Here is a 26684-nt window from a genome sequence, read left to right as displayed (position 1 = left end):
TCTTGACTAATCACTGGCTTGCTGCATAACTTGGGGGGGGGGAATTAAATCTGCAGTTTCCACATCTGCTGAATGGAGAATTAATCACCCATTTCACAAGGAGTGGATTAATGTGGTTAGGTGAAGTGCAGACTGACTAAGTCTTACATATGTTAGTGTTATGCAGCTCACCTATTTTTAAACACTGCCCTGTATTAAGGTAAAAAATAGGGAAAATTAGTTCCAGCAGGAAATAAACCCAGCCTATTCCAACCCCGTTATCAAAGGTAAATGACCTTTGAACAAACTATTTTGTAATAATGAAGTAAAGTTGTTAAATAAACCAACTGTTCTTTGTTAGGAGTGAACCGTGTCCCAGTATGCCTGGTTCTGGGAAGTACCTGCATTCTGATTAGTTACCGTGAAAACCCCAAAGTCAAGGTAAAAGGGCAGAGTCTGAAGAGTGGGTGCACATGAAATCTTGCCCCATGAACAGTGAGCTGCAACTGATTTTTTCCTATGTAAGTGGTGGCAAGCAGATATTTAGGGGAAGATTTGTAAGTGCATATAGGGTGTTGGGTGCCAATCTTCCCCTTAATGTATGCTAAGCCTTATAGACTTAAAAAACAGCCAATTTTCCCACTGCACTTACTCTCTATTGCTGGAGGCCTTGTGGCCTGATGAAGACTTTTCTTCCAGTTTAGTTTTCTTGCCTTCGCTGGCTCTGTTTTCATCATCATTCTGAATAAAGCAAGCACAAGAGAGCTATCAGGACAAAGTTTGATATTTACAGGTTAACTGTCCCTCAATGTTTTACATTTGTCTAGACAATTTAGCAAACCTTTTACAACATATGGAACAGAAGCACTACAGCAGATCTGAAAATCATTCCCTGGTTGGATCTAGCCCATGCCTTAAGATAGTTGACCACAATGGAATTACTTATCCCAAACAGAAGGCAGTAGTACGTAGTGAATGTCAAATGATCTACCAGTAGAACCAGGAGTGAAATGTGGCTGCTGAAATTACTGAACTACTTAAAATGTGATAACCTAATTTATTCCAGCCAGATTTTTGTTAAAACAATCTACACCTCATTATGCTGATATATGAAGGTCTCCCAATAAGAGTAGGAAATTAATTTTGATTTTGCCAGACCATAGGGGATTAAAAAAAGCACTTTTAAAAAACGCTTCATTCAACATTTGTCAATATTACTTTTGATAAGAGTTGATGCTTTATAAAATAGTGGACTGTAAAAATCAAAAGGTTTTGAAAGTGAATTTCAAAACTGCCTACAAACTTTCATTAATCTTCAAATCTATCATAAGCAGTAGCAACAGAAAAACAAGTGTAAAATAATAATTCTAATGAGCAACTCAGCTCGAGATTAGAGTCCAATTAATAAATCTTACTGTAATGCAATGCAGTAATAGAATGCTCTTTGGCTACGGAACTGCTACAACCCAGCACCCAAAGATCAACAAAACATGTAAACAACTGACATTTGTCAGCAGTTGGATTTCTAAAGTGATTGTTGCAGAATTTCTCACACAGCCTGCCTCAGTATTTTGGGGTAGGCCTGAAAAATAGTTTGCCTCTCCCACTTGCCTCAGAAACATACTCATGTCCACCATGACTGCACCACTAGGCATAGATCTCAGGACTTTGAAGATGATTAGTGAAATGATTCTTTGGGATACAGCCCAAGTTTAATTGGTCCCCCCAAAACCTTCTGTTCCAGATGTAGGAGCACAGCTCTTTATGCTGGTTTCTGTCCATAACAGCCACCATTTTTGTTATATTGTTTTGCAAGGAACAACTGGCCAAATAAGAGGGGGGGGCATTAGGTTTGAAGCTACTAGAGACTGAGTGCATTCAAGTGAGTGCTAGAACTTGTATAAGTAGTGCTATACAAACACCAAACAACATCATCCTTGTAAGGTAGGTATTATCCCCATTTTTCAGATAAGAAACCTTTCCACCTTACTTTCATTACTTGATGCAGGGCAAAGAGGTAATTGAGCTGGAATAAGAATGGAGGAATCCATTTGTTTTCAGTCTCATGTCAAGTTCACCAGGCCATACTGCTTCTCACTCCAAGAGTGACTGGAGATCAGTTCTTGGTTGCTCAGCAGGGAAGCTGGCACAGTTGAAGGCAACTGTTTGGAAGGGAGCTTGCAGCAGCATTTATACCACCAGTGCCCCTTTGATATTGTGGCGAATTGGGAGATATCTGCATTATTCTTACATTATGTTTGACTGTGTTTCCTTATTCAATTTTCTATTGCTGCCCACTTGAATTCAAAGAGCTGAGTCAGACCAAAGATAAGACAGAAAACTGCCAGGTACACACCTTCAGAGCAGTTAAGAGAACAATGGGGCTATTGTTGGTATATGCTAAATATCAAGAGGCCCTGACTTGTTAAAAAATACCCCTGGCAGAAAGGTGGTGTAAGTGATCGGCTTGTCCTGAGGCTGACACACAGAACTGGAAGAGAGGTTGGAGCAGGCACATTCCTTAAGCAGGGCCTAGGCCAGCAGCAGTTAAGAATATGTCTACACTGTAGATGGGAGTAAGCTTCCCAGCCTGGGCAGAAAGACTCATGCTAGCTCAACTCGAACTAGCATGCTAAAAATAGAAGCAAGGATGTTATAGCTGTGGCCAGGAGTGGCGGAAATGCCCTAAAAGTGTGGGGGGAAGGAGGGTAACAGAGCCAAGGCTCCAGCCTGAGCTTGAACATCTACACCATAGTTAAACAACCCCATAGCCTGAGCCCTGCGAGCCTGAATCAGCAGACACAGGCCAGCCACTGGTGTTTAACTGCAATGTAGACATACCCTTATGGCTCCAAATCAGGGCTTCTCATGGATGATTTCACAGAACTGCAGGAATCACACATGGATGAAAACGCAATAGATCATTCAGTCCACTCTTCTACCAAGCATCCCTGCATTTTTCTAATAATCGAAAACATTACCAGGCAAAGGCCAGCATAATAGAGATTTTGGCAATCTGCTGATTGAAACATTAGTGCCAGTGCTGGTGTCACTAAGAAAAGGCTATTTACCCAACTCAGTACCCAATGATCCCACAACAAGAGTCAATTTCCCAGCACAAATTTCATCATGACAATGGGAGTTACAATGCCTACCAAACTCTCACACAACACCAGTTCTCCCCCACCTGCCCCGAAAGTCCAAGGAACCCTGAAGCCTAGACAGACTCCCTTCAAAAGAAACAGTACCACTTCTTAATTGGCCAGAGGAGTCCCTAAGACTGAGCACTCTCTTTCTTTGCCACTGGGCTATCCATCTCACCTCAGTAGGAAGCCATCAAGAGATTGAGACTAGATAAGTTTTCAATTGATCACTTACCTTATGTTTCCTTTTGCCCTTGGTGGAATTTTTGTCTGAGGCTGTTTTTTGGGACTCTCTTGTATGCTTCTCTGGCACATTTTTCTTCTCCACTTTGGGTGGGTCTGTGTCCTTGTAAGGCTTCCCTGGTATTCTTGATAAGAGGCTCAGATCGATCTTCACAATAAGTGGATACCGTTCATCTGGATCACTGAGTGGTGAAAGAAGTTCCTTCTCTTCCATAGGAGAGAACATTCTTTGCCGAAAAAAGCTGTCATCCTCCTCCATGGAAGACTTAACAGGAGTCCTATTGCTCTCAGAGTATTTGGGGGTTTGTGATGAAGGAGGCAGGCTCTCGTTTTCATCAGAGTCAGAGGATGAGGTATCTGTTTCTATGAATTCCCTGGATTTCTGGGAAGGTTTGCTTGAAGCCTTATATTTCTTTTTCTCTGCTGTAGGCCGAGGGGAAGATTTGGGCTCCTTCTTTATGTTGGGTTTTCTAGAGCCCTTTGTGGCTGCCTTATGCCTGTTTGAGGGCATATTTGTTGCAATGTCTACTGGGGTTTCGCTTTCTATTTTAAGCCCTCCTCTGGGCTCTTCAATAGCTGTCTTGTCTGCCTTCTTGGGCTGCTTTTTACCAACAGTCCTCCTCTGTATTGTGCTATCACTCTGTGCAGGTGACTTCTGCCTGCCACGACTGCTTTCCGATCCTTTTTGGGTGGTTTTGGAATCTCGCCCAGGAGTGGAGGAAATGGATTCTTTCGACCCACTTTGATCCGTATACCCATTCCCGGAACTCTGATCTCGGCCATCTTTTTTGTAGCCTTGTGAAGATGGGATATTACTGTCCACAGAAGAAGCTGGTGACACTTTATGCGGATTCACTTTGTTCAACCAGTTGTCAAGTTGCCATTTGTTTGTTGGTGGTGGCTCAGGCTAAAAAAAGAGGGAGGAGTATTAAACACTATATATTTTCTTCCCCCGTTTCCCTCCAAGGGCTGCAATATTGTGCTGTACACCAAGGTAACAGCTATGCAGAAAGCTGATGGTGCTAATGAACCAAGTATAATGTGTTGGAATACAGTGTAAAAGCCACAGCTCTTATACCTTCACTGTGGAGAGGCTGATTACACAGAGCAGTGACAAATGATTGCTGGCAGAGGATGAGAGGAGCCACAGCGGATGCTGTTGGCCCAAGCACAGCATCATGGTGTGACCCAAAACGTTGTGCCATATCACAGTTACATCAATGACTAAATGGAAGTTAGTGCATACCATGCTTTAAGCTACTTTTTTCATTGTTGTAGTATTAATGTATGAACATGTCTGTCTCCCAAGCTTTCAGAGCCAAGTGGCATGAAGTACATGTCAAAGTCAAGTGCTAAATGTGTTTGTTTTTTTAAACAGTTCATTTAGCATATCTGATAAACTGCTGCTGAAAATCATTCCAAAATGTTTGTCAATTTTACGCTTTATTTAGCATCTTCTCAAACTGTCGCTCTGTTCTTAACTGTCAAGATTGATGCAAAGATCATGGTACTCAGGGATTATTGTAGATGGATTATAACTCAAACCAGATATCAAAGCTTACCTCTGGAGATGCACTCTGGGATGGCTCATTAGCCTCACTGTCACTGGAACTACTTTCACTTTCAGAGTCAGATCCAGAACTGCTTTCAGATCCACTATGGCTGCTTGAGTCATCCCTGGAATTATCTGCTCCTTCACTATTATGCTGTGAAGGTTCAGAATTACTGGGGAAAGACAAAAAAGTAAAATAATCAAGTCTATGCAAGACATACAAGTTTCACATAAACAGGTTCTGACTTAATTATCTAACAGAAAATTCTATATAATTGAGTACAGCAAATAGACTGGGAAATGATAATTACTTATATAAACAATTACTGCTTTATTTTTCAAGCTGTTAAGTATCTACTTGTTGGAGGAGAAAAGCTGTTTGACCAATGATCAAGTTCTAATCACTTCTTGGGTTAGCACAAGCCACAAGTCTACAGTGTCAGACATGGATTTTTAGAGCAGTGAGATCAAATTAGGAAAACTCATCTGCTCAAGTGTTGTTACTTCATTTGCCGTGAACTGCTAAAAATCAGCTATGAATGCCTACCTTCCAGGTGTACTCCTTGGCACTATCTTATCAGAATCCTGTAATTAAAAAAAAATAAATAAAACCAGGGTGAGGAAGAAGCCTCCATAAATTATATTATGTATTGTGTACTGCATGGCGACGAAAACAAAAATAGAGCTCTAATACTCCTTCCTCATCACCACCAACAAACATACTTAGCATATATAGCATCTCTCATCTGAATACATTGGAATAGTTTACAAAATTGCATATTATCCTCAGAGAGGGAAACAGATTAAATTTGGCCAAGTTCACACAGCAAACAAATGGCAAAGTCAAAGAGTCCTACATATCCTACTATGGTTTTGAGAGTTCCAATTCCTCTCTACTCATCACCCTGTGTCATTCATCTTTCTGTGTGAGGACTGGTCACAACTTGGGTCTATCAGTGTTATTCCTCAATTGCCCAAGGGGCTGATGTTCAGCAACAGAAGGCCCTATTCCCTTGCTCAATGCCTCATCAGCATTATCCTGAATGAATGAATGAATGAATGAATGAATCAAGAAAGACTGGGATTGGAAACTAAAACAGAAAATGAACCTGGGATACTAAATGGCAGTGCAGACAACCATCATCATCTAGGTTCCTGAAAGGGCTATTTTTAGAATTATCTAAGATCAGTGCCAAAGATAGGACAATTTGTATTACAGAGAGTTAATATCAACTAAGGGAGCATCAATTTTCCCAACTAGAGTGATGATGCTACTGTAGAAGTAGTAACAGAAAAAGGAAATTTGGTGGGAGTGTTCACATACATTAGACACAACCACCAATCCCAATCCTGAGTTAATGGTGTGTGGAAAAATTTATGCCACATATTATTTTGAAGATGTGCTGTCCTTAAATGGCAGGCCACCACATGTGAGGGGGGAGGGAGGGGAGAGGAACCAATCCTGAAAAAGTCTCCTTGTCACTAAGAGTTTATACTTCTTGAGTACATTCTGTTCCATTTTATGTTGAGGAAAAGGCAATATTAAATTGCTACACAGTGAGATTTGGAAGTCTAAAGGCAAAACTGGAAGCAAGGACTCCCACAAATAGTGATTATATATTCCCAAAAGTAGTTATACTGTACTGTTACAAAGTTACTTTGAAAAATCTTGCTTTTAAATTAATGCTTACTGACAAATGTTCAATTTGCAACCAGACAAGCACTGCATGTTTTTAAAATAGAAACTTAGTATTGAACACTTCAGTTGTGTCTGCTGAACTTTTCTAAAACTTTAGTACTTATGGTATATACCTGTTCACCATCACTGTCTTCACTGCTGCTGAGTTTTAAGTCATCTTTCAACATACTGAGTGAAAGAAAGAAAGAGGAATAAATTTTTCATATACTCTAGAAATGAATTCCAAAGTGGTGTTAGGCTATAAACTGATCTAAAATGTTACTAGGAATTTTCCTTTGTTTACAGAGTTCATTGAAGTGGGAGTACACAAAACTCAATACTAAAATGTTGAATGCTTAAGTATAAGAATCCCTTATACAAAAATATTGTACGTCACATTTTAGTGTGAAAGGAGAAGCGACCACTTATAGGATTGTCTTCTTGCATGCAAATGATTAAGAGTATTGTTTAAACAGAATTAAGGAGGCTAGAGAGTGACACTTAGAATTCTGTCATATTTTATTTCACTGCTGTCACAAAAGCTATGTTTCAATATACATATCTATATCTATTTCACAATCCTAGCATAATGTCTGAATACTGGAAAGACATACATTCATTAAGGTTTTTGTTATCTTTTGTTTTATTTTCGCGATTAAAGGTTTTAGTGTATATAAAAAACAGTATCTTACTCTGTTTGGTTTGATTCACATCTGGAGGAAGAAAATGAGAAAGTTAAAAAATAAGTTTCCCACGCAGGTACTTTCACAGTATGGCTGTTTTAATGAAATTCCTAACATTCTAACATCTTGGGTCTAATCCCCAATATATCTTTTTCCCCCAAAAAAGGTCATTTAATGTTTGTCTCCCCAAAAGAACAAGTTTATTGACTACACAAAGTGCAATCTTGCCCTATCATTTTATTTAAGACAGTATAAATTCATTGCAATAAACTCTCAAGCTCTCACCCACACCTGAATCTAATGGGGGTTTCCAGCAGTTGTCCACAGATCTCCTCAGATTCCCTCAGTTGCAGAAATTGCTCCAATTCCCCCATAGGTGATTTGCACCCACCAAAAATACCAGCCCCAACCATAAGTATAGCATTGCTGAAATATTGCTATGACAAAAGAGCAAAGGCCGGAGCGCCGCCAGCTTTTCTGCCGTCCTAGGCGGCGGAAGGTCCCGCCCCGAAATGCCGTCCCCCACAGAGGCGGCGGAAGGTCCCACCACCGAAATACCGCCGCAGTCACCACCCCCCAAATTGTAGCGCCCTAGGCGACCGCCTAGGTCACCTAATGGGTTGCGCTGGCCCTGAGCAAAGGAAAAATGAAGGGTGTAATCCTTCTGTTACTGTCTCTAACACTTAGTGTGGGTAAGCATCTTTTTAAAAAGTGACTGCGTAAAGAGGCTGTGTTCAAAGTCATATCTAGTCACAGAGACAACAGGTTTTTCAGAGGGGTAGAGGGTTACTGATTTTTTACTCCTGTTAGCACTGTGAAGCCTGGACAAGCTTGGGAGAAAAATGGGTTCTATTTCTGCTTACACAGTAAAAGAACTGCTAATTGAAGACTTTGCAACTGAATTTGTATAACTGAGGGCAAAACTTGTTTTGCAGAAAGTTATTTATTGGAGATGATGCATAAGCAAGAACAAACCCAGGTCAACTCTAAGATCTCAGCTTTGCAGGACTGGTAGATAAATGCATATTTGTAAACTGGTCAAATTTGACATGGTTGTCACAGTAATAGAACCCCACAATTTTTTTTTAAACTAACTTTTCTGGACATAAATGCATTTTAATTACATATACTACTCCTGGGAGAATTCTGCGCCCCTGCGCAATGCAGAATTTTGCAGAAATTAACGTTGTGCATACAGAATTTCCTTTCCCCCACAGAAATGGGCTGCAGTGCTGCTAGTTGCCACTAGGGTCTGCTGGACCCGGCAGAGCCCAGCCCACACACAGAAGACACTGTGGGAGTGGCGGGGGAGGGGGAGGAGAAGAGAAGAGGGCTAGAGGATTCCTGGCAGCTGCAGTTGCCAGCTAGCTCTGAGGGAAGGAGATGGCAGTGCACAGGAAAGAAACCTGGGACCAAGCATCAGGCTGTTTCTCCCTCTGGATCCCTAGGCTCTGGAGAGGGTGGGGGTGGGGGTTATCCCACAGCTGGGCTCTGGGGAGCAGAGGTTGTAGGTATCTGAGCAAGGGGTGTCCTGCAACTGGGCTCTAGGGGAACAGGGGGTTCAGATGTATTGGCTGGGGAGGCCGCCCCGTGGCTGGGTTCGGGGAGGGGAGGAAGAGGGCAGAGAAACAGGAACTGGGTTGTCATAGGGGTTTCTTTAACTCTCTACTTCTGGGGGAATTTGTGTGTGTCTGTGTTGTTACAGGCATACTTGCTGACAGATATTTTGAAATAAGTTATCAAAATAATTGAAACTGGAGTGATTATGTAGTATTATTTTGACAAATACAATGTGCAGAATTTTAAAATATTGTGCACAGAATTTTTAATTCTTTGGTGCAGAATGCCCCCGGGAGTAATATACAGACAGCCACTAAAAACTTACTTTGGTGTACATATTTGCGTTTTCTAGGAACAATTAACCTTTGAGCACCAGGTGTCAAATTTTCTCCCAACTTGCTCATTATAAAGAATAAAGTCACCAAAATTTATGAGGAAAAACAAAAAACAAAAAAAACACTAATCAAGAAGCTTCTAGTTACACTGTGGGTTTTTTTTTATGGTTGTGTAGCAGACAGATGAAGTGTAATGTTTGGTCTATAGGTACTTTAATATAGTTTGCCACATTTGTATCAACATCTGTATGATAAATGTTTGGTATTCAAGCAGAAGACAGGGCCCCAAATTTAAGCTTCCTTAAGCACATTCCATACTGTATCCTCTGATTACAGAATATCAGAGCTCCCCAAACCATTTTTGTAACGGTTAGCACAGGGATCTCAAACTCAAATGACCACGAAGGCCACATGAGAACTAGTACATTGGCCCAAGGGCCGCATCACTGATACACACCCCTACCACTGCCCCGGCCCCGCCCCCATTCCAACCCCTTCCCCAAAGTCCCCATCCCAACTCCGCCCCCTTCCTGCCCCTATTCCAACCCCTTCCCCAAATCCCCACCCCCTACCCCGCCTCCTCCCCAGTGCGCACGGCTCCCCGGTCCTCCCCCTCCCTCCTGGAAAGCGCCAAGCGCTGCCAAATAGCTGTTTGGCAGCAGGAAGCACCTAGAGGTAGGCAGAGCAGCGGGGACGCGGCACACTGCGGGGGAGGGCGTGGCAGGTGACGGAGGCTTGGCGACCGCAGCAAATAACTCCACAGGCCACGTGTTTGAGACCCCTGTGTTAGCAGCTGAAAGTAGATCATAACTTCACAACCCAGGTAACTGGATTTCTCTGCAACCATGAACATTTATTTTAAAAGGTCCCTCTACCCTACCTGCCCTCCTCATTCTTGTCAAAGTACTGAAACAAAGAAATCCCAAGAATAGAAATCTTCTTTAAATATCCTGCTAGCGTACAACAACAAAAAGAGAGCAGGAAAAGCAATGTGCATACATGTGCCCTTGTGAACCAGCAGTTGGTGACATAAAATTTGAGACGATCTTGGAAAGTGTCCTTTTCACGTGGGCTTGGGTAGCCATTTTCTGGTAATCAACAAGAATTTAGATTCTACATAAGAAAAGACCGTTACCTTTTCTGTAACTGGTGTTCTTTGAGATGTGTTGCTCATGTCCATTCCATATTAGGTCTGCGTGCTCGCCACATGCACTGGTGCTGGATGATTTTCCCTTAGTGGTATCTGTAGGGGACTGGCTCTGGCGCCCTCTGGAGTGGTGCCCACGTAGCACGGTATAAGGGGCTCCATCGGCTCTCCCCACCCTCAGTTCCTTCTTGCCAGAAACTCCAACAGTGGGGAAGGAGGGCGGGTTGTGGAATGGACATGAGCAACACATCTTGAAGAACACCAGTTACGGAAAAGGTAACTGTCTTTTCTTCTTCGAGTGCTTGCTCATGTCCATTCCATATTAGGTGACTCCAAAGCAGTACCCCTGGAGGTGGGTAGGAGTTCACGGACATGTAGATTGCAACACAGCTCTGCTGAACCCAGCGTCGTCCCTGGCCTGCTGAGTGATGGCATAATGAGCCGTGAACAGAGGACCACGTTGCAGCTCTACAGATGTCCTGGATAGGGATATGTGCCAGGAAAGCTGCCGAAGAAGCCTGAGCTCTCATTGAGTAGGCTCTGACAATCAGCAGTGGAACCTCCGCCAGGTCATAACAGGTCCTTATGCATGAGGTGATCCAATTGGAAATCCTCTGCAAGGACACCGGAAGGCCTTTCATCCTGTCTGCCATAGCAATGAAGAGCTGAGTTGATTTACGGAAAGGCTTGACACATTTTAAGTAAAAAGCCAAGGCCCTTCGGACGTCCAACGCGTGAAGACGCCTCTCTTCGCTGGTCCTATGCGGTTTGGGACAGAACACCGGGAGGAAGATGTCCTGGTTCATATGGAAGGTTAATACCACCTTTGGCAGGAAGGCTGAGTTGGGCCACAGCTGAACCTGGTCTTTGTAGAAGACCTCAGAAACTCCATAAACGGTCAAGGCTTTAATTTCAGAGACACGTCTCGCCGACATCACTGCCACCAGGAACACGACCTTCCAAGACAGGTGGGAAAAGGAGCAGGAACCCAGCAGATCAAAGGGCAGGCCGGTGAGCCTAGAAAGGATTAAGTTAAGATCCGACTGCGGGACAGGAGCCCATACCTGCAGGAAGAGTCTCTCAAGCCCTCTCAAGAATCTGATCATCATGTCATGGGAAAACACTGTCCTTGGATTGGCGAGCGAAAAGCAGAGATGGCCGCAAGATGCACTCTAATGGAAGAGTGTGCCAGGCCCTGGTTCCTCAAATGGAGCAGGTAGTCCAGGACAGCCTGTATGGAGGAACGCGAGGGAGACACGCTCCATTCAGATTCCCAACGGGAAAACCTCATCCACTTGGCAGGTAAGTCAGTCTAGTTGAGGGCTTGCTACTTTCCAGGAGGACCTGTTGGACTCCTTCTGAACAGGTCTGGTCCTCCGGGTTCAGCCACACAGCATCCACACCGAGAGGAGGATGGACTTGAGGTTGGGGTATAGGAGCCGACCATGATCCTGTGACAGCAAGTCTGGTTGATTGGGCAGGGGCCATGGAGGGCCTGCTGTCAGGCTCATAAGCGTGCCGAACCAATACTGGCAAGACCACGCTGGGGCGATCACAACAACCTGCGTTTTGTCTCTTGATCTTTGCCAGGACCCTGCTGATGAGTGGAATATAGGGAACGCGTACAACAGGCTCCCTGACCATGACAGGAGAAAAGCATCGGAGAGGGAGCCTTTGCTCAGACCTTGCAAAGAACAAAACCGGTGACATTTCCTGTTCTGTCTGGTAGCGAACAGGTCCACTTGGGGAGTTCCCCACCTTTGGAAGATCATGCAGGCTACCTCTGGATGGAGCAACCACTCTTAGTGAGAGAAATCCCTGCTGAGGTGGTCCACCAACATATTCTTGATGCCGGGAAGGTGTCAAGCTTCCAGGTGGATCTCGTGGCTGATGCAGAAGTCCCATAGATGGAGTGCCTCTTGACAGAGAGCCAACGAGCGCACTCCCCCTTGCCTGTTGATGTAGAACATTGAGGCTGAGTTGTCCATCAGGACTCGGACCACTTTGCCCGACAGGTGGGGCAGGAAGACTCCGTACGCCAAACGGACTGCTTGGAACTCTGACATTTCTGTGCAATTTCGCCTCCTCCGGGGACCACATCCTGTGTCTGGAGGTCGCCGAGATGTGCACTCCAGCTGAGGTCCAAGGCGTCCAACACCAGCTCGTTGGAGTGAGGGGGGTTGTCGAACGGAACCCCTTCCAGGACTGTCCTGTGGTCGGTCAACCATCGCAGCGAGGGAAGTATCGCCTGGGAAATAGTAATGATCTTTTCCAGGGGGTCCTGAGACTGGAAATAGACCATCCCCAGCCATTGTTGCAGGGCCAGGCATGGCGGACCACGTAAGTGCACACTGCCATGTGGCCCAGCAGGCGCAGACAGGCCCTGGCTGTAGTCAGAGGGAATGTGGAGACTTCCGCAATGAGGATAGTCAGTGCATGGAACCTGTCCCGTGGCAGGAACGCCCTGGCGCAGGTCAAGTCGAGGATCGCTCCAATGAACTCTATCCTCTGCACCGGCACAAACGTCAACTTTGTGTCATTTATCAGAAGGCCCAGAGAGCGGCACGTGGCTTGAAGCACCACGACATCCCTTTGGACTTGAGACCTGGAACTGCCCTTGACAAGCCAGTCATCAAGGTATGGGTAGATCTGGATACCCCGGCGCCTGAGGTAAGCCGCTACCATGGACCTGCACTTGGTAAACACTCTCGGTGCTATCGCCAGGTCGAACAGGAGGACCGCAAACTGGTAGTGGTGGGGTCCCACCATAAACCAGAGGACGCGTCTGTGACCTTGAAAGATCACTATGTGGAAGTATGAATCCTTCAAGTCGAGGGTGACATACCACTCTCCTGGATCCATGGAGGAGATAACAGAAGCCAGGGAGACCATGTGGAACTTTAGCTTCTTTAGGTACTTGTTGAGGTCTCGCAGGTCCAGGACGGGCCATAGACTGCCCTTGGCCTTTGGGATTAAAAAGTACCAGGAATAGAACCCCTTGTTCCTGTACCCAAGAGGAACTTCTTCCACCACACCCAGCTGCAGCAACCCCTTTACCTCCTGCGCGAGGAGACTCTTGTGAGAGGGGTCCCTGAAGAGGGATGGTCAAGGCAGGTGGGAAAGGGGGGTGGGAAAAGAAAGGAACTGGAGAGTATAACCCTGTTCCACTGTGCCGAGGACTCACTGGTCCAAGCAAGGAAGAAAAAGGGAAAGGTGGTTGGTGTACACTGGGACAGATGGATCTGGGGAATAGTCTGGTAGGTCGCCCTCGGGCACACCCTCAGAATGACCATTTGGCCCCTTGATTGGCACGGGTTGAGCCTGACTGGGCAGAGGGTGGAGGTGGGTGGCTTGGATATCGCTTGTTGCCTTGGCTCGTTTGTGGGGCTGGTCCTGCCGAGGCTGGCTCTCCTGGCCCTGAGGCTGTTGCAGTTTGAACCACTTACGCACCAGGGCTGGGATGTACAGATCCAGGGTTTTCAAGGTGGTGCGGGAGTCCTTGAGGCCATGCAACTTGCTGTTTGTTTGCGCCGCAAATAGGGCTCAGCCGAAGGGCAAGTCCCGCATGGACAGCTGAGCCTCAGAGGACAACCCAGAGAGGAGCAGCCAGGAAGCTCGCCGCATGGAGACAGCGGAAGCCATGGTGCAGGCAGCAGCAGCAGCAGAGTCCGATGCCACCTGGAGGGCTGCCCTGGCCACCGTCATGCCCTCATCAAGAATCACTTAGACCTCCTTCTTGGAAGCCTCGGGGAGCGACCCTTCAAACATGGCCATGGCTTGACACATATTGAAATCATACCGGCCAGGGAGGGCTTGGTGGTTGGCCACTCTCAGCTGAAGGCTGGAGAATGAATAAATCTTAAGTCCAAAGAGATCCAGCCTCCTCGAATCTTTATTTTTGGGGGTAGCCCTGGGTTGTCCTTGCCTCTCTTTGTGGTTAACCGCCTCTATCACAAGGGAGTTGGGGGCAGGGTGGGAGTACAAGTACTCATGCTTCTTCATTGGCTCAAAGTACTTGCGTTCGGCCCTCTTAGAGATGGGGGCGAAGGAAGAGAGGGTCTGTTACAAGGCATTAGTGATTTTGGAAACCCCTTCATGAAGGGGTAGGGCCACCCTGGCAGGAGCCGAGGAACAGAGGACATCAAAAGGATAGCTCCTCCAATTCCTCTGCCTGAAGCCCCAGATTGGAAGCGACCCTCTTCAAAAGTTCCTGGTGCGCTTTGGTGTCATCCTGAGGAACTGGGCCCTGTGATAGCCTTGTCTGGCAATGACAAGGACAATGCCAGTGCTGCGGGAACCTCCATGTCCATTGGTGGTCTAGCAGCTTGCTCCCCTGGGTACTCCTGAACCTGTGGGGTCTTACTCCTCGAAGCCTTGAGAACCAGAGGGGGAGGGGATACCAAGGCCCTGGCCTCTCCGAGGCTCCCAACACCAATCGGGCTGTCTGGGATGGTTGGGTGAACTCCCCAGGGTTCCACGGGTACCATGGCGCCAGCACTGCACTCGGGGCCATGGAACCGGTTTTGGTGCCGTCGATGCTGGCATCACCACAGGTACCAGGGTTTGTCCCGCAGTCAGGGAACATCGCTCCGTGCCGGAGCTGTAAGCAGAGCGGCAGTACCGGGCGACCAGGAACGGGCAGAGTGGTGGCTCTTGTCCGAACCAGTGTCGGTTGCTGGGACCCGAAGCTGACCTGTCCGAGCGAGTCGGGTGTCTCGGTCAGGGTTTTGGAGACCGACTGTGTTTGACGTATCTGCGTCAGACACCCAGTGATCCACGCCTCGCTACTCGACCGGTACCAGGATGTTGAACGGGACTGGGAGCCACTATAGGCCGGCTGTCAGGAGGAACCTCCTGAGAAGGGCGATCTCCTCCTAGGAGACGGGCGATGATGACCAGGTGATCGGCGGTCTCTGTTCCACGATCGGTCCAGTGATCGGTACCAGGCCCTTGGAGACGGTCGGGGCCAGTCCCAGAGATCTTGTTGAGTGGCATGTGCCCCAGAGGGTCTGCGCCAATCCACCGGCAAGGAACACCTCGAATCCCTTAATCAGTGCCCCCAGTGTGGGGACCAAAGGGGGGGAGGGGGGATCTGCTGAGCCTGCCTCTCTAGTCTGAGGCATGACGGCTTCGCATGGGCGAGCGATGGTGGGACGTCACTTTCGATGGGGAACAGTGCTACTGAGGCAGGGACACATGCATAGGTCCTAAAGCAGGTTTTCCCCGAGACTGGGGTACTGCTGGAGCCGGAGTGGGCGGCACCAGTAGCATCAGAATTTCCTGAGCTGCTTGAAGGGCTTTGGGCATCGATGGCACCTGAAGCTGGTCATGGCCTGCACCGCTATCCGGAGTCGCAGGCAAAGTATGGGATGAGCTGCACTGCTTGACTTGAGTCAGAGCCTGACTTCCTGAAGGGGGTGTTGAGCTACTCAGCATGGGTCGTGGCTCGGCTCCAGCCCTCTCTTTGTAGGAGGTCGTCCCTTCACATTCTTCTTCGACTTCATGACCGGAGCCGTGGACGGCGCCGACGGAGCACTGCGCATGGAGGCCATGGTGCTTGGTGCGGAGTCGGACTGCTGCTCCGGTGCCGGAGTGAGTGCCGACTCCATTAGGAGCGCCCTTAGACGAGTTTCGCGCTCCTTCTTCATCCTAGGTTTAAAGGACTTGCAGATACGGCACCTGTCACTTATGTGCCCCTCGCCTAAGCACCTTAGACAGCTGGTATGCAGATCGCTGACGGGCATAGGCCGTTTACAGCGATCCCAGGGCTTAAAGCCTGGGGACGTGGGCATGTCCATTCCCCTGGCTGAGTCCCATTCGGGACTAACGACGAGTTGAAAACAACTATTAAGGGTTTAACTAAGAAACTACTAACTATATACAAAACTATTTTACAGGTTTTCAAAGTTCACAAGAAAGAACGAAAATGCTAGCCGAAGCAGCAGATTTTCCAGCACTGTCACTGGTAGCAAGGAGGAACTGAGGGTGGGGAGAGCCAGCAGTGCCCCTTATACCACGCCATGTGGGCGACGCTCCAGAGGGCACCAAAGCCAGTCCCCTACGGATAATACTAAGGGGAAAAATTGCAGCACCGGTGCACGTGGCGAGCACACACACCTAATAGGGAATGGACATGAGCAAGCACTCGAAGAAGAACTGTTATATCCACGTTAAAGTGTGGAGAAATGGCTATAGTCATCTTAATGGGCCAAAATCCTTCAAAAACACTTCAGAAATAGTAGTTTGGGAAATATTGGAGAGGATGTTCTAATCTTTTCATAAGAGCAACTTACGATTTCGATTGATGGCCATTGGACGTTTTTGATGAGGGATTATATCTTTCTGGGGGAAAAAAGAAAAAAGAACACTCCTTAAAAATGAGCAGCAAAATAACACGCTTCAAAGTTACAAGAAATAAAAATCCTAGATGAATTTGGAGGCAAGAATGATTGAGTGAATTTAGCACTTGAGGAATGGAGGGACTAACACAACTGGTTTAAGCCAGATACGATGCAAGCAGGTGTTATGCAAACTTCCCACACAGTTCCATCAATGCACCTCAACCCTGACATGCAATACACCCTTTCTATGCCTGCTTTATGGTTCTCTTAAGCAGAGCCAATCATGCTGAATTGTTCTATTTGCTTGGTGTAGTTATACATGATTTAGACTGGGACTAATAGAATTATTTCACTAATATCAGCTTACCTAGATTTGAACTAGAAGATCCAGAGGTGAAAGGCTAGCACAGCAGGCAACTGCACCAACAAGAACAGTGAGGGTATGTCTACACAACAAAGAAAAACCTGCAGCGGGCCCGTTCCAACCAACTTGGGCCTGCAGCACTGTTTCCCACCCTGCAGAGTCCAAGAGCTTGGGCTTCAGCCTGAGCCTGGAAGTCTACACAGCAATGAAACAGCTCCGCAGCCCAAACCCCACAAGCCAAAGTCAGCAGGCACGGCCCAGACATGGGTTTTTCTTTGCTGTGTACACATACCCTGAATATACAAAACTGGACCAGATTTCAAGTGATTTATTTTTTTTAAGACAGCAGTAAGTTTCATTTATTTTGAATGCTGTGAAAGAACAAATTGTTTTCCTTCTCTCTCTGTTAAAAACACTGCTCTAGAAAAATTGTACTGCTTTCTGCATGCAGAGACATGGAGTTACTCAGCCGGTAGCGTCATGTTAACATTAGCTTCAGCATCATCCCTACTCAGCTCTGCAGTAGCTGAGTAAGGATCCCACCATTTTGACCAATCAAGGTAGGTCACTTTAAATTCCTAACTTCTGTCCAGGGCACCACAACAGAAGTCAAAATTGAAGTGGTCATAATTTGGTTTTCAATGAAATATTTAGGAGTTGAGAATCACTCCTAGCCTCCGATCAGGCTGGCTTCTCTCCATTTTACAGTGCATTTCTATATGAAGCATTTATAGATAGGCCCATATACCATAGCAATGGGTTTTCTAATTAAGTGTTTGAATTTATTTCCTCAATTCCTCTCTTTATTGTGTGTTCAGAGTAAGTGGCTTGTCAATATATAAGAATAAGCCTCTCTCTGCTTTTACTACTTAATCTGATTAATTATTTGGGGTATGAAGGGTAAAGCCGAATGGAAGTGAACAAGTGTGGGCTGTGTTTCAATCACACTAAATGCACTACCTGTAAATAATCCATTTGAGTAATTCTCGTGGAAAAGGAAAGACATTTCAACAAGAGCTTTGTTGCTTTTGTTCAAATTCTGAAAAGAGCTCTGGTAGCAGCTGAGAGTGAGCATATGCATAATCATACCCTGGAGTGCCTGATATTACCATATTCTCCATTTTGAATTATGCCCAATAAGGTGAGCATGGAGTGCCACAGCAAGGGGAAGCTACAGTGTGGATTGGCTACTGTCCCCAGCTATAAAACAAACCTTATGCTTTATTCTACTACACACATTAATTTGCCTGCTGGACATCAGACTTTTAGAAACTGGGGTTCGAGTTTTCACATACAATTATCACTATGATTTTCAATCAGCTCTAAAGAGAAAGCATCTTTCGGAGGATTACAGTAATATGACTGGGTACAGCTAGGTATTTCCTCTAGAAGCCAGCAACCACAATGCAGTTTAATCATTACCTTTCAGATCATATAACAGGACTTGTAAAAGAAAACAAATGATCTGTTTTATAGAGTAAGACTTGAAGAAAACATGGAAATGCTAACTTGGGGTTTTAACCTGTGTGACCTGTCTGGAAGATGTAGATTTAAAAAAAGCCAAGAAGCCCAAGAGGCATTTGGGACGTTAATCATATCATGAAAACATTTTATATAAATATTTTTTAAAATATATGAAACTACTTTAAATACTCACTCTGCTCTCCAGTGCCAAAAGTGGACTGTTGAGTCTCCTAAGGGAATAAAAAGTTACATAAGATTATTTCAAAAGGGAGTTTTAACTAATGATGAAAGTAAAGGCTGAGTCATATTGCCCCCTATTCTTTTAAATGACTACAGTACATTAGGACTTAAGTAGAAGAGTGAAGCAAAAGCAAGGAATGAGGGTACTTGATTGTTCCTCTGGGCTCAAATTCCCTGCACCTATCCCAAAAGACATTTCAAGCCCAAGCACATGGTCTTAGCACAGGGACTTACTTCAGTAGGCCTGCCCATACTCCCCTCCTACACCAGCCCATCTGTCCCTCCAGTTACCCATGCAACTTGACACCTAATTCATGTACAATTATCTTAGCAGTGCTCACAAGTTAGACTCATTCACTTATGTAAATTATATACCCAAATTATATGGAAATCTAGCCATGAAAATCAAGCCATGTTCATTCTGGCTCTGACATCAGCAGTAGAGACCCTGGCACCAGACGCTGATTAATTCCAGAAAATCCAGCTCTCCCCCACGCAGTAGTGCAAAGTCAATCCTGCTAAATGTAATTTAAAAAAACCAAAAGCTTGTTTTATAGTTCTTAAATAAACAGATCTGACTGAGTAGGTACAGGGAGCAGACTGCCGAATAAGAATGTCATATTTATATAGTCACCTTTTCTGACCATAACCTTGTTTTAAAGCAGTCCAGCTTTGGCCCTAAAAATATGAAATAACTGAAAATACATGACTCAATTTGAAATGCATTACTTAGGAAATTGAATCTAGTATACTTCATTCAAATACTCTTTCACCAGTTTGCCAAGAAGAATCAAGTAATCTACCAATAGTGGGTTGTAGCTTCTATAATAAGCCTGTAAACTGATCTCCCATAGCAAGTGGCTCACTGAAGTGCTGCATGTACATAATGGTATCTGTAAACATTCTGAACAAACAAGGGCTTTACACAACATGTTTAGATGTTCTTAAAAATCTTTTACTGCAGATTGGTAAGTTGTTGAAGCAGTATTACATGAGGTTTTATTTCTTTGGAGTTCTTCACTGCAGTGTATAAAGCTCGCTGTGTTCTGCTAAAGACTTCCCTCTTCCCAAAGATATCTTGTTTTATAGGTTTTATTTTAAAAATTGCTTCTTTAGTCAAAGAAAAAAAAGAGTAAAAATTTAAATTAACTCAAAATGAAGCCTTGTGACATCTTCCCAGCTTCAATAGATAATTACCAGATTAACCTTTTGCAAGTTTCCAAAGTTTAAGCAATGCCGGGTTTTTATATTTCACAGACATACTGAATGTCAGAATGATTATCTGCTATTTGGTTTCTTTTTGCCTCCATGGCCAAAAGTAGTCAGCAGGCCAAATGCGGTAGGCTATCATTCAAAATGGAAGACAGGATAGTGGGAAAATTATTGTGCTGCCTAATTTCAATAGCACTGGTAGACAGCTACTGTCCTGGGGTGGGCATACAAATAGCAATTTACATCTGTTTCTTCCTATGTACACATTGTGACTGCAATAAAACAATGTCTGCGCAATTATCCATTGGTGTCACTTAAATGTTTTTAAGTCACACCATAGCATTCCCTGAGGGTGCGCTTTGATGAAGATATATTTTGTTTTAAATCCATTTTCCAATAATCTATTTTGGTTTTGAACACATTTCACTTTAAGAAACTCAGACAAGTAAAAGCACAAGCTTACAGCTACAAAGTTATTTCCAGCAGTATCATCTCCCAGGGGACTACTTAGGAAAGGACAAATGAGAAACAATGGAGAGGAAGGAGACCATATTAATCTAATGGGAGTAACAGCAGACAGACTGGTCAGGACAGGCAATGAAGAGATTTAAGCAGGAAGCAAACTGCACTTAGACATAAAAGGCAGAGAGAGGGAAGACTGGATATAATTGGGGAGAATGGTAATGCAGTACTTAGGTAGGTTGCCAACTTGGCTCTAGTCCAGGTAGCAGTGACTGAAAGTGGTTGCCATTTGATGGCTGTTGGGTTCTATTTGAAATGAGACCGTGGTCTCAATTCCACTTTCCATATTACTAACTTAACAGCAGCACAATCAACCCTAATCGATGCCATTGATGATACTCTGAGAGGTCAACGACCGAATAAACCTGGAAACAAAACTCCCCTTCCCTTCCTTAGCCATCCCTTCTCTAGGGCACAGCTGAGGTACTCCAGGGCAGAAGTTTACAATGCTGCCGTACTATTTGCTTTGTGGAGAGCAGACTTCAGTCTCAGACTCAACTGAGCAACTTTCACCTGTACAAAAAACCCTTGGCTCTTAAGATGTTTGGGTGGTATGTGTCGATCTACGTGCACATTTACAGACAGACATTTTATATACAAGACCAATAATCTGCCTTTGGAGTCTGACAGTCATCTGCAGGAAATCTACGTGAGGCTGGAGCAGTAACCTCAAGCCTCAGACCATGGCTCAAACCAAATGACAGAGTATACAATTTTCAAAAGTGACTTAAGCATTTAGGGTCCTAAGCTCCATCAAAAATTTTACTCAGATTTCTTACAACAAAAGATGTACAAGCTAATCCTGTGAGGAAGCCAATTTCATGCAGCTTTGTTCTTGCTTAGGACCTGCTTTACCATTATTAAATATGTTAAGGTAATACCAATAGGCCCAATCAGGAATCTGGGACCATCATGCTAGGCACAATTCACATCAAACAGACAGTCCTTGCCCTAACAATCTAAGTTGACACATTAGACCACTGAAAAGTGCCTACGTTTGTAGTATGGCATGCGAGACACACCAAGTGTTAGCACACAAGTAGAATGCTGTGAAACCTAGCAGCATATTACGTGTGAAGAAAGTACAGTTTCTGAAGAGATCAAGTCCTCTTAGGACAGTACAGCTTGATTAAAGTAAACCACTGTTCTGTTTTGTTTTCTACATTCCATGATGGTTTCAGGCTAAACAAACCCATGGCTCACTAACTTGCTGGAATTCTTGGAAAATATTCCTGCCAAGAATGACAGGGGGTACAACATGGCAGAGGAAATTATAGGCATTGGATCTGCAGAGCGTATTTAACAGAGTTCCTCATCTAAGATGCATAGTCATGGAATAAAAAAGTTGGCTAGAAGTCAGAAGACAAGGAGAAGCCATAAATGGAATTTTTTGCAAGCTGGTTTAAGAAACACAATCCAGGTTGATAAAGGTCCAAAAATATGACCTATCTTTTTGTTCTTGTATGTCAGCAAGACCAAGTAATCTAATACAGCTTCTTTCCCCCACCCCATACAAAAGATTCAATATATATGCTTAGGAGGAAAGTCAAGTCAAAGGCCCACAAGCCAAACAATTCATAAACAACCCTACAATAACAAATAGGCACATGTTTGCAAGATAGAGAAAAAACATTCTGTAAAGAAACAGATTTCTTCTTCAAGTATGTTGGTATTATTACATACTAGTTCTGAATATTATGAAACTTAACTTAGTTCTCTTAACAATAAAATATTTTAAGTATTACTGCTGGGTTGCCAATTTTGTATTACTCAGCAAATTAAGCTTGGATGAAATTAGTGTGTGCAAGATTTTTAGATCTATCATTACACTGATAAGATCAGTAAGTACCAAAAGGGAATAGATAATGAAATAATGAGACTCGTTTCTGGATTTGCCTCAGGAAGTAAATCTAGGAATTGTTGTAGAATACTTTGTAAATTCTCAGCTCACAGGACAGCAGCAAACAAGAACGTACAGTTCAAAGGGGAAAGACAGGTACAGGGCTGTGCAGGTCCCCCATTCTGCTCTCTTCAGGGAGGATGGGTCTCTGTTTGTGGGTATGTATTGACAGCAGAGGCGTGGAGTGTCATGAGACCTGGCCAGAGCATTTTAGAGAACCGTATTAGTAATTTTCACCACAGCTCAAGGCAGCTACATTAATCTTGGAGATTACATAGAGGACAGTGCTCCACTCCTCCCAGAAAAAAGCAAGCGATATAAGATGTTAAGAATGAAATAGATGAACATAGAAAAACAACTGACAAAAATAAACTTCAAGTGAAATATGCTTACAACTCAACTATTCTCTATCAGGGATCAAAATGGGTCATTCAGTGGGCTCTTACTTTCCTCTGGAGTCTGCCCACAATGCTCCAAAATCTCAGCTTTCATTACAAAAAATAAGTCTAGCACTTATGACTTTGAAGATTATTCAGTTAACATTATAAAGGTTATTTATGAAGTAACATTTGCTGAGCCTGTAAATGCTGAAACAGTGGCAAGGGAGGAACAGACTGCCCCAATCCATTTTCAGGGTGTGTTAACTCTGGAGCAGAATGATATTGCAATGTTCTTTCACTGTTGATCACACACAAGAAACAAGAGGGATAGATGTAAGATAGAGGGATGTAAGAGCTGCACTGTCTTCTTCTAGTGATGCCGTGCTAACAAACATACAATTGTTATTAGTGCGTGACAATTTCATTGACTCTTTAAAAATCAGTATTTGTAGTTCTACATTAATGATACCATGGGGTGAAGGGACGAAAAAGCCAACTGAGCAGAGTTAAGACTGTTCTAAGTCAGGGGCGGGCAAACTTTTTGGCCTGAGGGCCACATCGGGTTTCGGAAATTGTATGGAGGGCCAGTTAGGGGAGGACCCCCATCCCCCCGCTTCTCGCCCTCTGACCCCACCCCCCACCACTCCTGTCCCATCCAACTCACCCTGTTCCCTGACCGCCCCTGGAACCCCTGCCCCAACTGCCCCCCACCCAACCCCTCCCTCCTTCCTGACTGGCCCCCCGGGACCTCTGCCCCCATGCAACCCCCCTGTTCCCCACCCTCTGACCGCCCTGACCCCTATCCACACCCCCGCCCCCTGACCACCACCCCAAACTCCCCTGCCCTCTATCCAACCCCCCCACCCCACTCCCTGCCCCCTTACCACGCTGCCCAGAGCACCGGCGGCGCTACAGCCACGCTGTGCAGCTCAGAGACCGGGTCAGGCCAGGCTCTGCAGCTGCGCTGCCCCAGGAGCTCGCAGCCCCGCCGCCCAGACCATTGCGCCGGCGGTGGGACATGCTGAGGCTGCGGGGAAGGGGGAACAGCAGGGGAGGGGCTTGGCAGGAAGGTCCCGTGGGCTGGATGTGGCCTGCAGGCTGTAGTTTGCCCACCTCTGTTCTAAGTGCGTAACTGTGCATTTCCATACTTTATATGTCCGAATTTCTTATAAGCTTAACCATACCTTCGCATTCCCTGCATTTGTGATGCTTGACTTTGGGGATAATTACAGGATCCCTAGATGCTTTTAAGTTACTGACATGTATTCAACCTTAATGCCAATTTAATGTAGTTTTCATCTGGAAATTATCTTTTATTTTGTTTTTAATTAAATATGTTATACATAAATACTAAAAGAGAATGTTACTATGGGATATTTCCAATGATCTGAAGATATGTACTATCAACTTAAAAAAATAAGTTTTATTTTAAAACTTTCAGGGCCAGATCTACTAGTGCATACCCCACTACAGACCAGCACAAAGCAGTCATAGTGTACTGTCCAGTTTCCCTTCTCCCTCTTGATCCTACCCACATTCTCATGCGCATTCACACACACACCAGTTTTCCCTTCCTTCCTTTCCTACTGAACAGATCTGATGCAATGGGTACTTTTTGAAAAGAACCTTTTAAGATTAATGGTCATGACAACAAAGCTCTTCATAACAAAGTTTCTTCTTCAGCCCCTGCTGATGGAAAATAACATTATTTACAGAAAAATCAATGAAGAACTGCTCTTTCTAAATGGCTGTCATTTCCTATTGTTCTCAATGGGACTGAAGCCACAGCAGCCAGATACTGTCTCCCAATTTTGTTCCTTTCAGGAAGATACAGCAGTTGAGTGAATGCAGATGGGGAAAGAACATAATTGTGCTCTTTACAGGGCTATCATGGGTACTGCTGTAAAGCCAGGATGGATTTTCAGACAAAGGGTTACCATGTATTCAAATAAACCCCAAATGACAATGCACAGTTGAATTTAACAACAAGAGCTTTAAAACCCTGCAGTGCAATTCTTGATCTTTAAAAGGAGTTTCTCTAGTTTTAATGTCACTCAATATTTAACTACTAAACAAATATAAAGTTAGGTTTGTCAGTCTCTAACCTTAGTTGGAAAAGGAAATTTTGATGGCTCTGTTTTGCATGGTGTATGAATAGCAGTCAGAGGGGGAGGCCAAGAGTGGGTCATCTCCTGTAAACAAACCAAACAGCAAAAAGCCATTATACGTTAAGGTTAAAACACATCAAAATGTCAACTTTAAAAAGCTATACACACTTCTGTGTGAAATATTTTTACCTATAATCATTAGATGTAAAACTTAAGAATATTTACTTTAATATTATAGACTAATTTGTTTTTTTTCTGTTTACTATATCCATTTGACAGCATTTTGAGTATGCAGTTCCATTCCCTGCCTACATAATGAACAAACTTTTGCAGAGAAATCTGAAAATTCTTTAAAAAATGTTTGTCCATGAAAATGGACACTAAAATACATTCAATAAAGAAAACACATAGAACTGATAAGCTGCTTTCTGTTCCTCCAAAACTTCTACCAGCAAGTTTAAAACAGGGATGTCAATGTGTGTTAATACTTAGTAAGAAGAACTAGGAAACTGAAGGGCACAACAGGTTTAAGGTTAACAGCAGTTGCAGCAGAAACTGGAATCCAGGTACTTCGCACATTGATGATTTTTAGGGAGTCAGATAATGTAAGTGGAGTTCTTGGGACACTGCTGATTTTCTCTCATGTGCAGGCAGGGCAAGTTCTCCATTTCCCCACTTTAGCAGTGTTTGTTTATTTAAATGAATAAAGTCAAGAACCAGAAGAACAGGCAACTTACTTTTAGAATTTCATCCACACAGGTCACATCACCAGATGCTGATGCCTATAAATCAAAGTTCAGGATTAACTATTATATTTATACCTCTTAAGGCTTCTCCCCCCCCGCCCCTTAACACACCGGATTTAAAGTTACACTTGTTTCTGGCCCAAGTCCTGATGATATTCATCCAGAATCAGTGAGAGAAGTAGCACTGCTAGACTAAAGAACCAGCAATAGTTTTACGATCGGATATCTCCCAAACTGCAGAAATCCTAGATTTGGTATAGCACTGGCACACAGAAATGAAATACACTAAAAATCATGTTATTCTAATCCATTACCTGTATTCCTCACTTAAATGTTAACATGATTTTAACAAGGCAGTGTCTTACAAACATCTGAAAGTTTGGCTTGATTTATTTTTTAAACTATAAGTTCATGAGGCAAGTCACTGGCCACTATCTGAACTCAAGTGATTGAAAAAGCATAACGGTAACCCATAACATGACTTTAGATCTGCTCTCTCATGAACTGCATTATTAATTAGAGCATAAGGGCTACTTACAGTTTTGTACTTTAATAATTCCCTGTACCTCTGTCCAAATACGTGTGTGTGGGGGGGGGGGGGGGGGGAGGGAGAAGAGCTGCAATACTGTTTGTCTTAGTGTAAAATATAAATTATGCATACATTTGTGAATACTTGGCATAGATGTCTTTCCTTATGCATGATTTTTAACCATGGCCATAATTTTTCTACATTTTATTTAGCCATTTATTTGCGATATCTAAAAGACTCCCAGCTATTGCTATTCAAGTGGCTAAGAGTAGATGCAATAGCATCTTATTAAAATAATTTTAAACTACACTGATCCTCAACATGGCTGTGCAGATGCAGGCAACCTATTCTCAACACTCCAAGAGTAGCTAAACCACTAAAACATGTTTAAGCTAAATATGCCCTATACAGAGAAAAAAATATTGCTTATATTCTGAAACCTATTACATTGTTTTTAGAAAACTATAGTTATATTATGCACAATTACTACACTTCAGAAGAGAATTTGGTTTATGCCACAATCGAACATAACCGAGAGTAAAATCCATTACATGACTC

At 44.1% G+C, this 26684-nt stretch overlaps 1 protein-coding gene across 1 annotated transcript in view; it reads right to left on the bottom strand.

Moving 5' to 3' along the window:
- AFF4 (ALF transcription elongation factor 4) overlaps nt 1-26684 on the bottom strand; it is a 73418-nt gene that overhangs the window by 13480 nt on the left and 33254 nt on the right. The window contains exons 5-14 of the mRNA XM_065408880.1: nt 25589-25633; nt 24849-24935; nt 18683-18719; nt 16614-16662; nt 7288-7308; nt 6730-6784; nt 5465-5502; nt 4928-5090; nt 3358-4272; nt 632-720 (exon numbers count right to left, since the gene is read on the bottom strand). Of these exons, the coding sequence (XP_065264952.1) occupies nt 632-720; nt 3358-4272; nt 4928-5090; nt 5465-5502; nt 6730-6784; nt 7288-7308; nt 16614-16662; nt 18683-18719; nt 24849-24935; nt 25589-25633 (1499 nt within the window). The remainder of the gene's footprint in view (nt 1-631; nt 721-3357; nt 4273-4927; nt 5091-5464; nt 5503-6729; nt 6785-7287; nt 7309-16613; nt 16663-18682; nt 18720-24848; nt 24936-25588; nt 25634-26684) is intronic.

The sequence above is a fragment of the Emys orbicularis genome, chromosome 8, assembly GCF_028017835.1.
Source record: "Emys orbicularis isolate rEmyOrb1 chromosome 8, rEmyOrb1.hap1, whole genome shotgun sequence".
Classification (NCBI taxonomy): Eukaryota; Metazoa; Chordata; order Testudines; family Emydidae; genus Emys; species Emys orbicularis.
The sequence above is the reverse complement of the archived record's forward strand: the minus strand, read 5'-3'. Positions and strand labels throughout refer to the sequence as shown.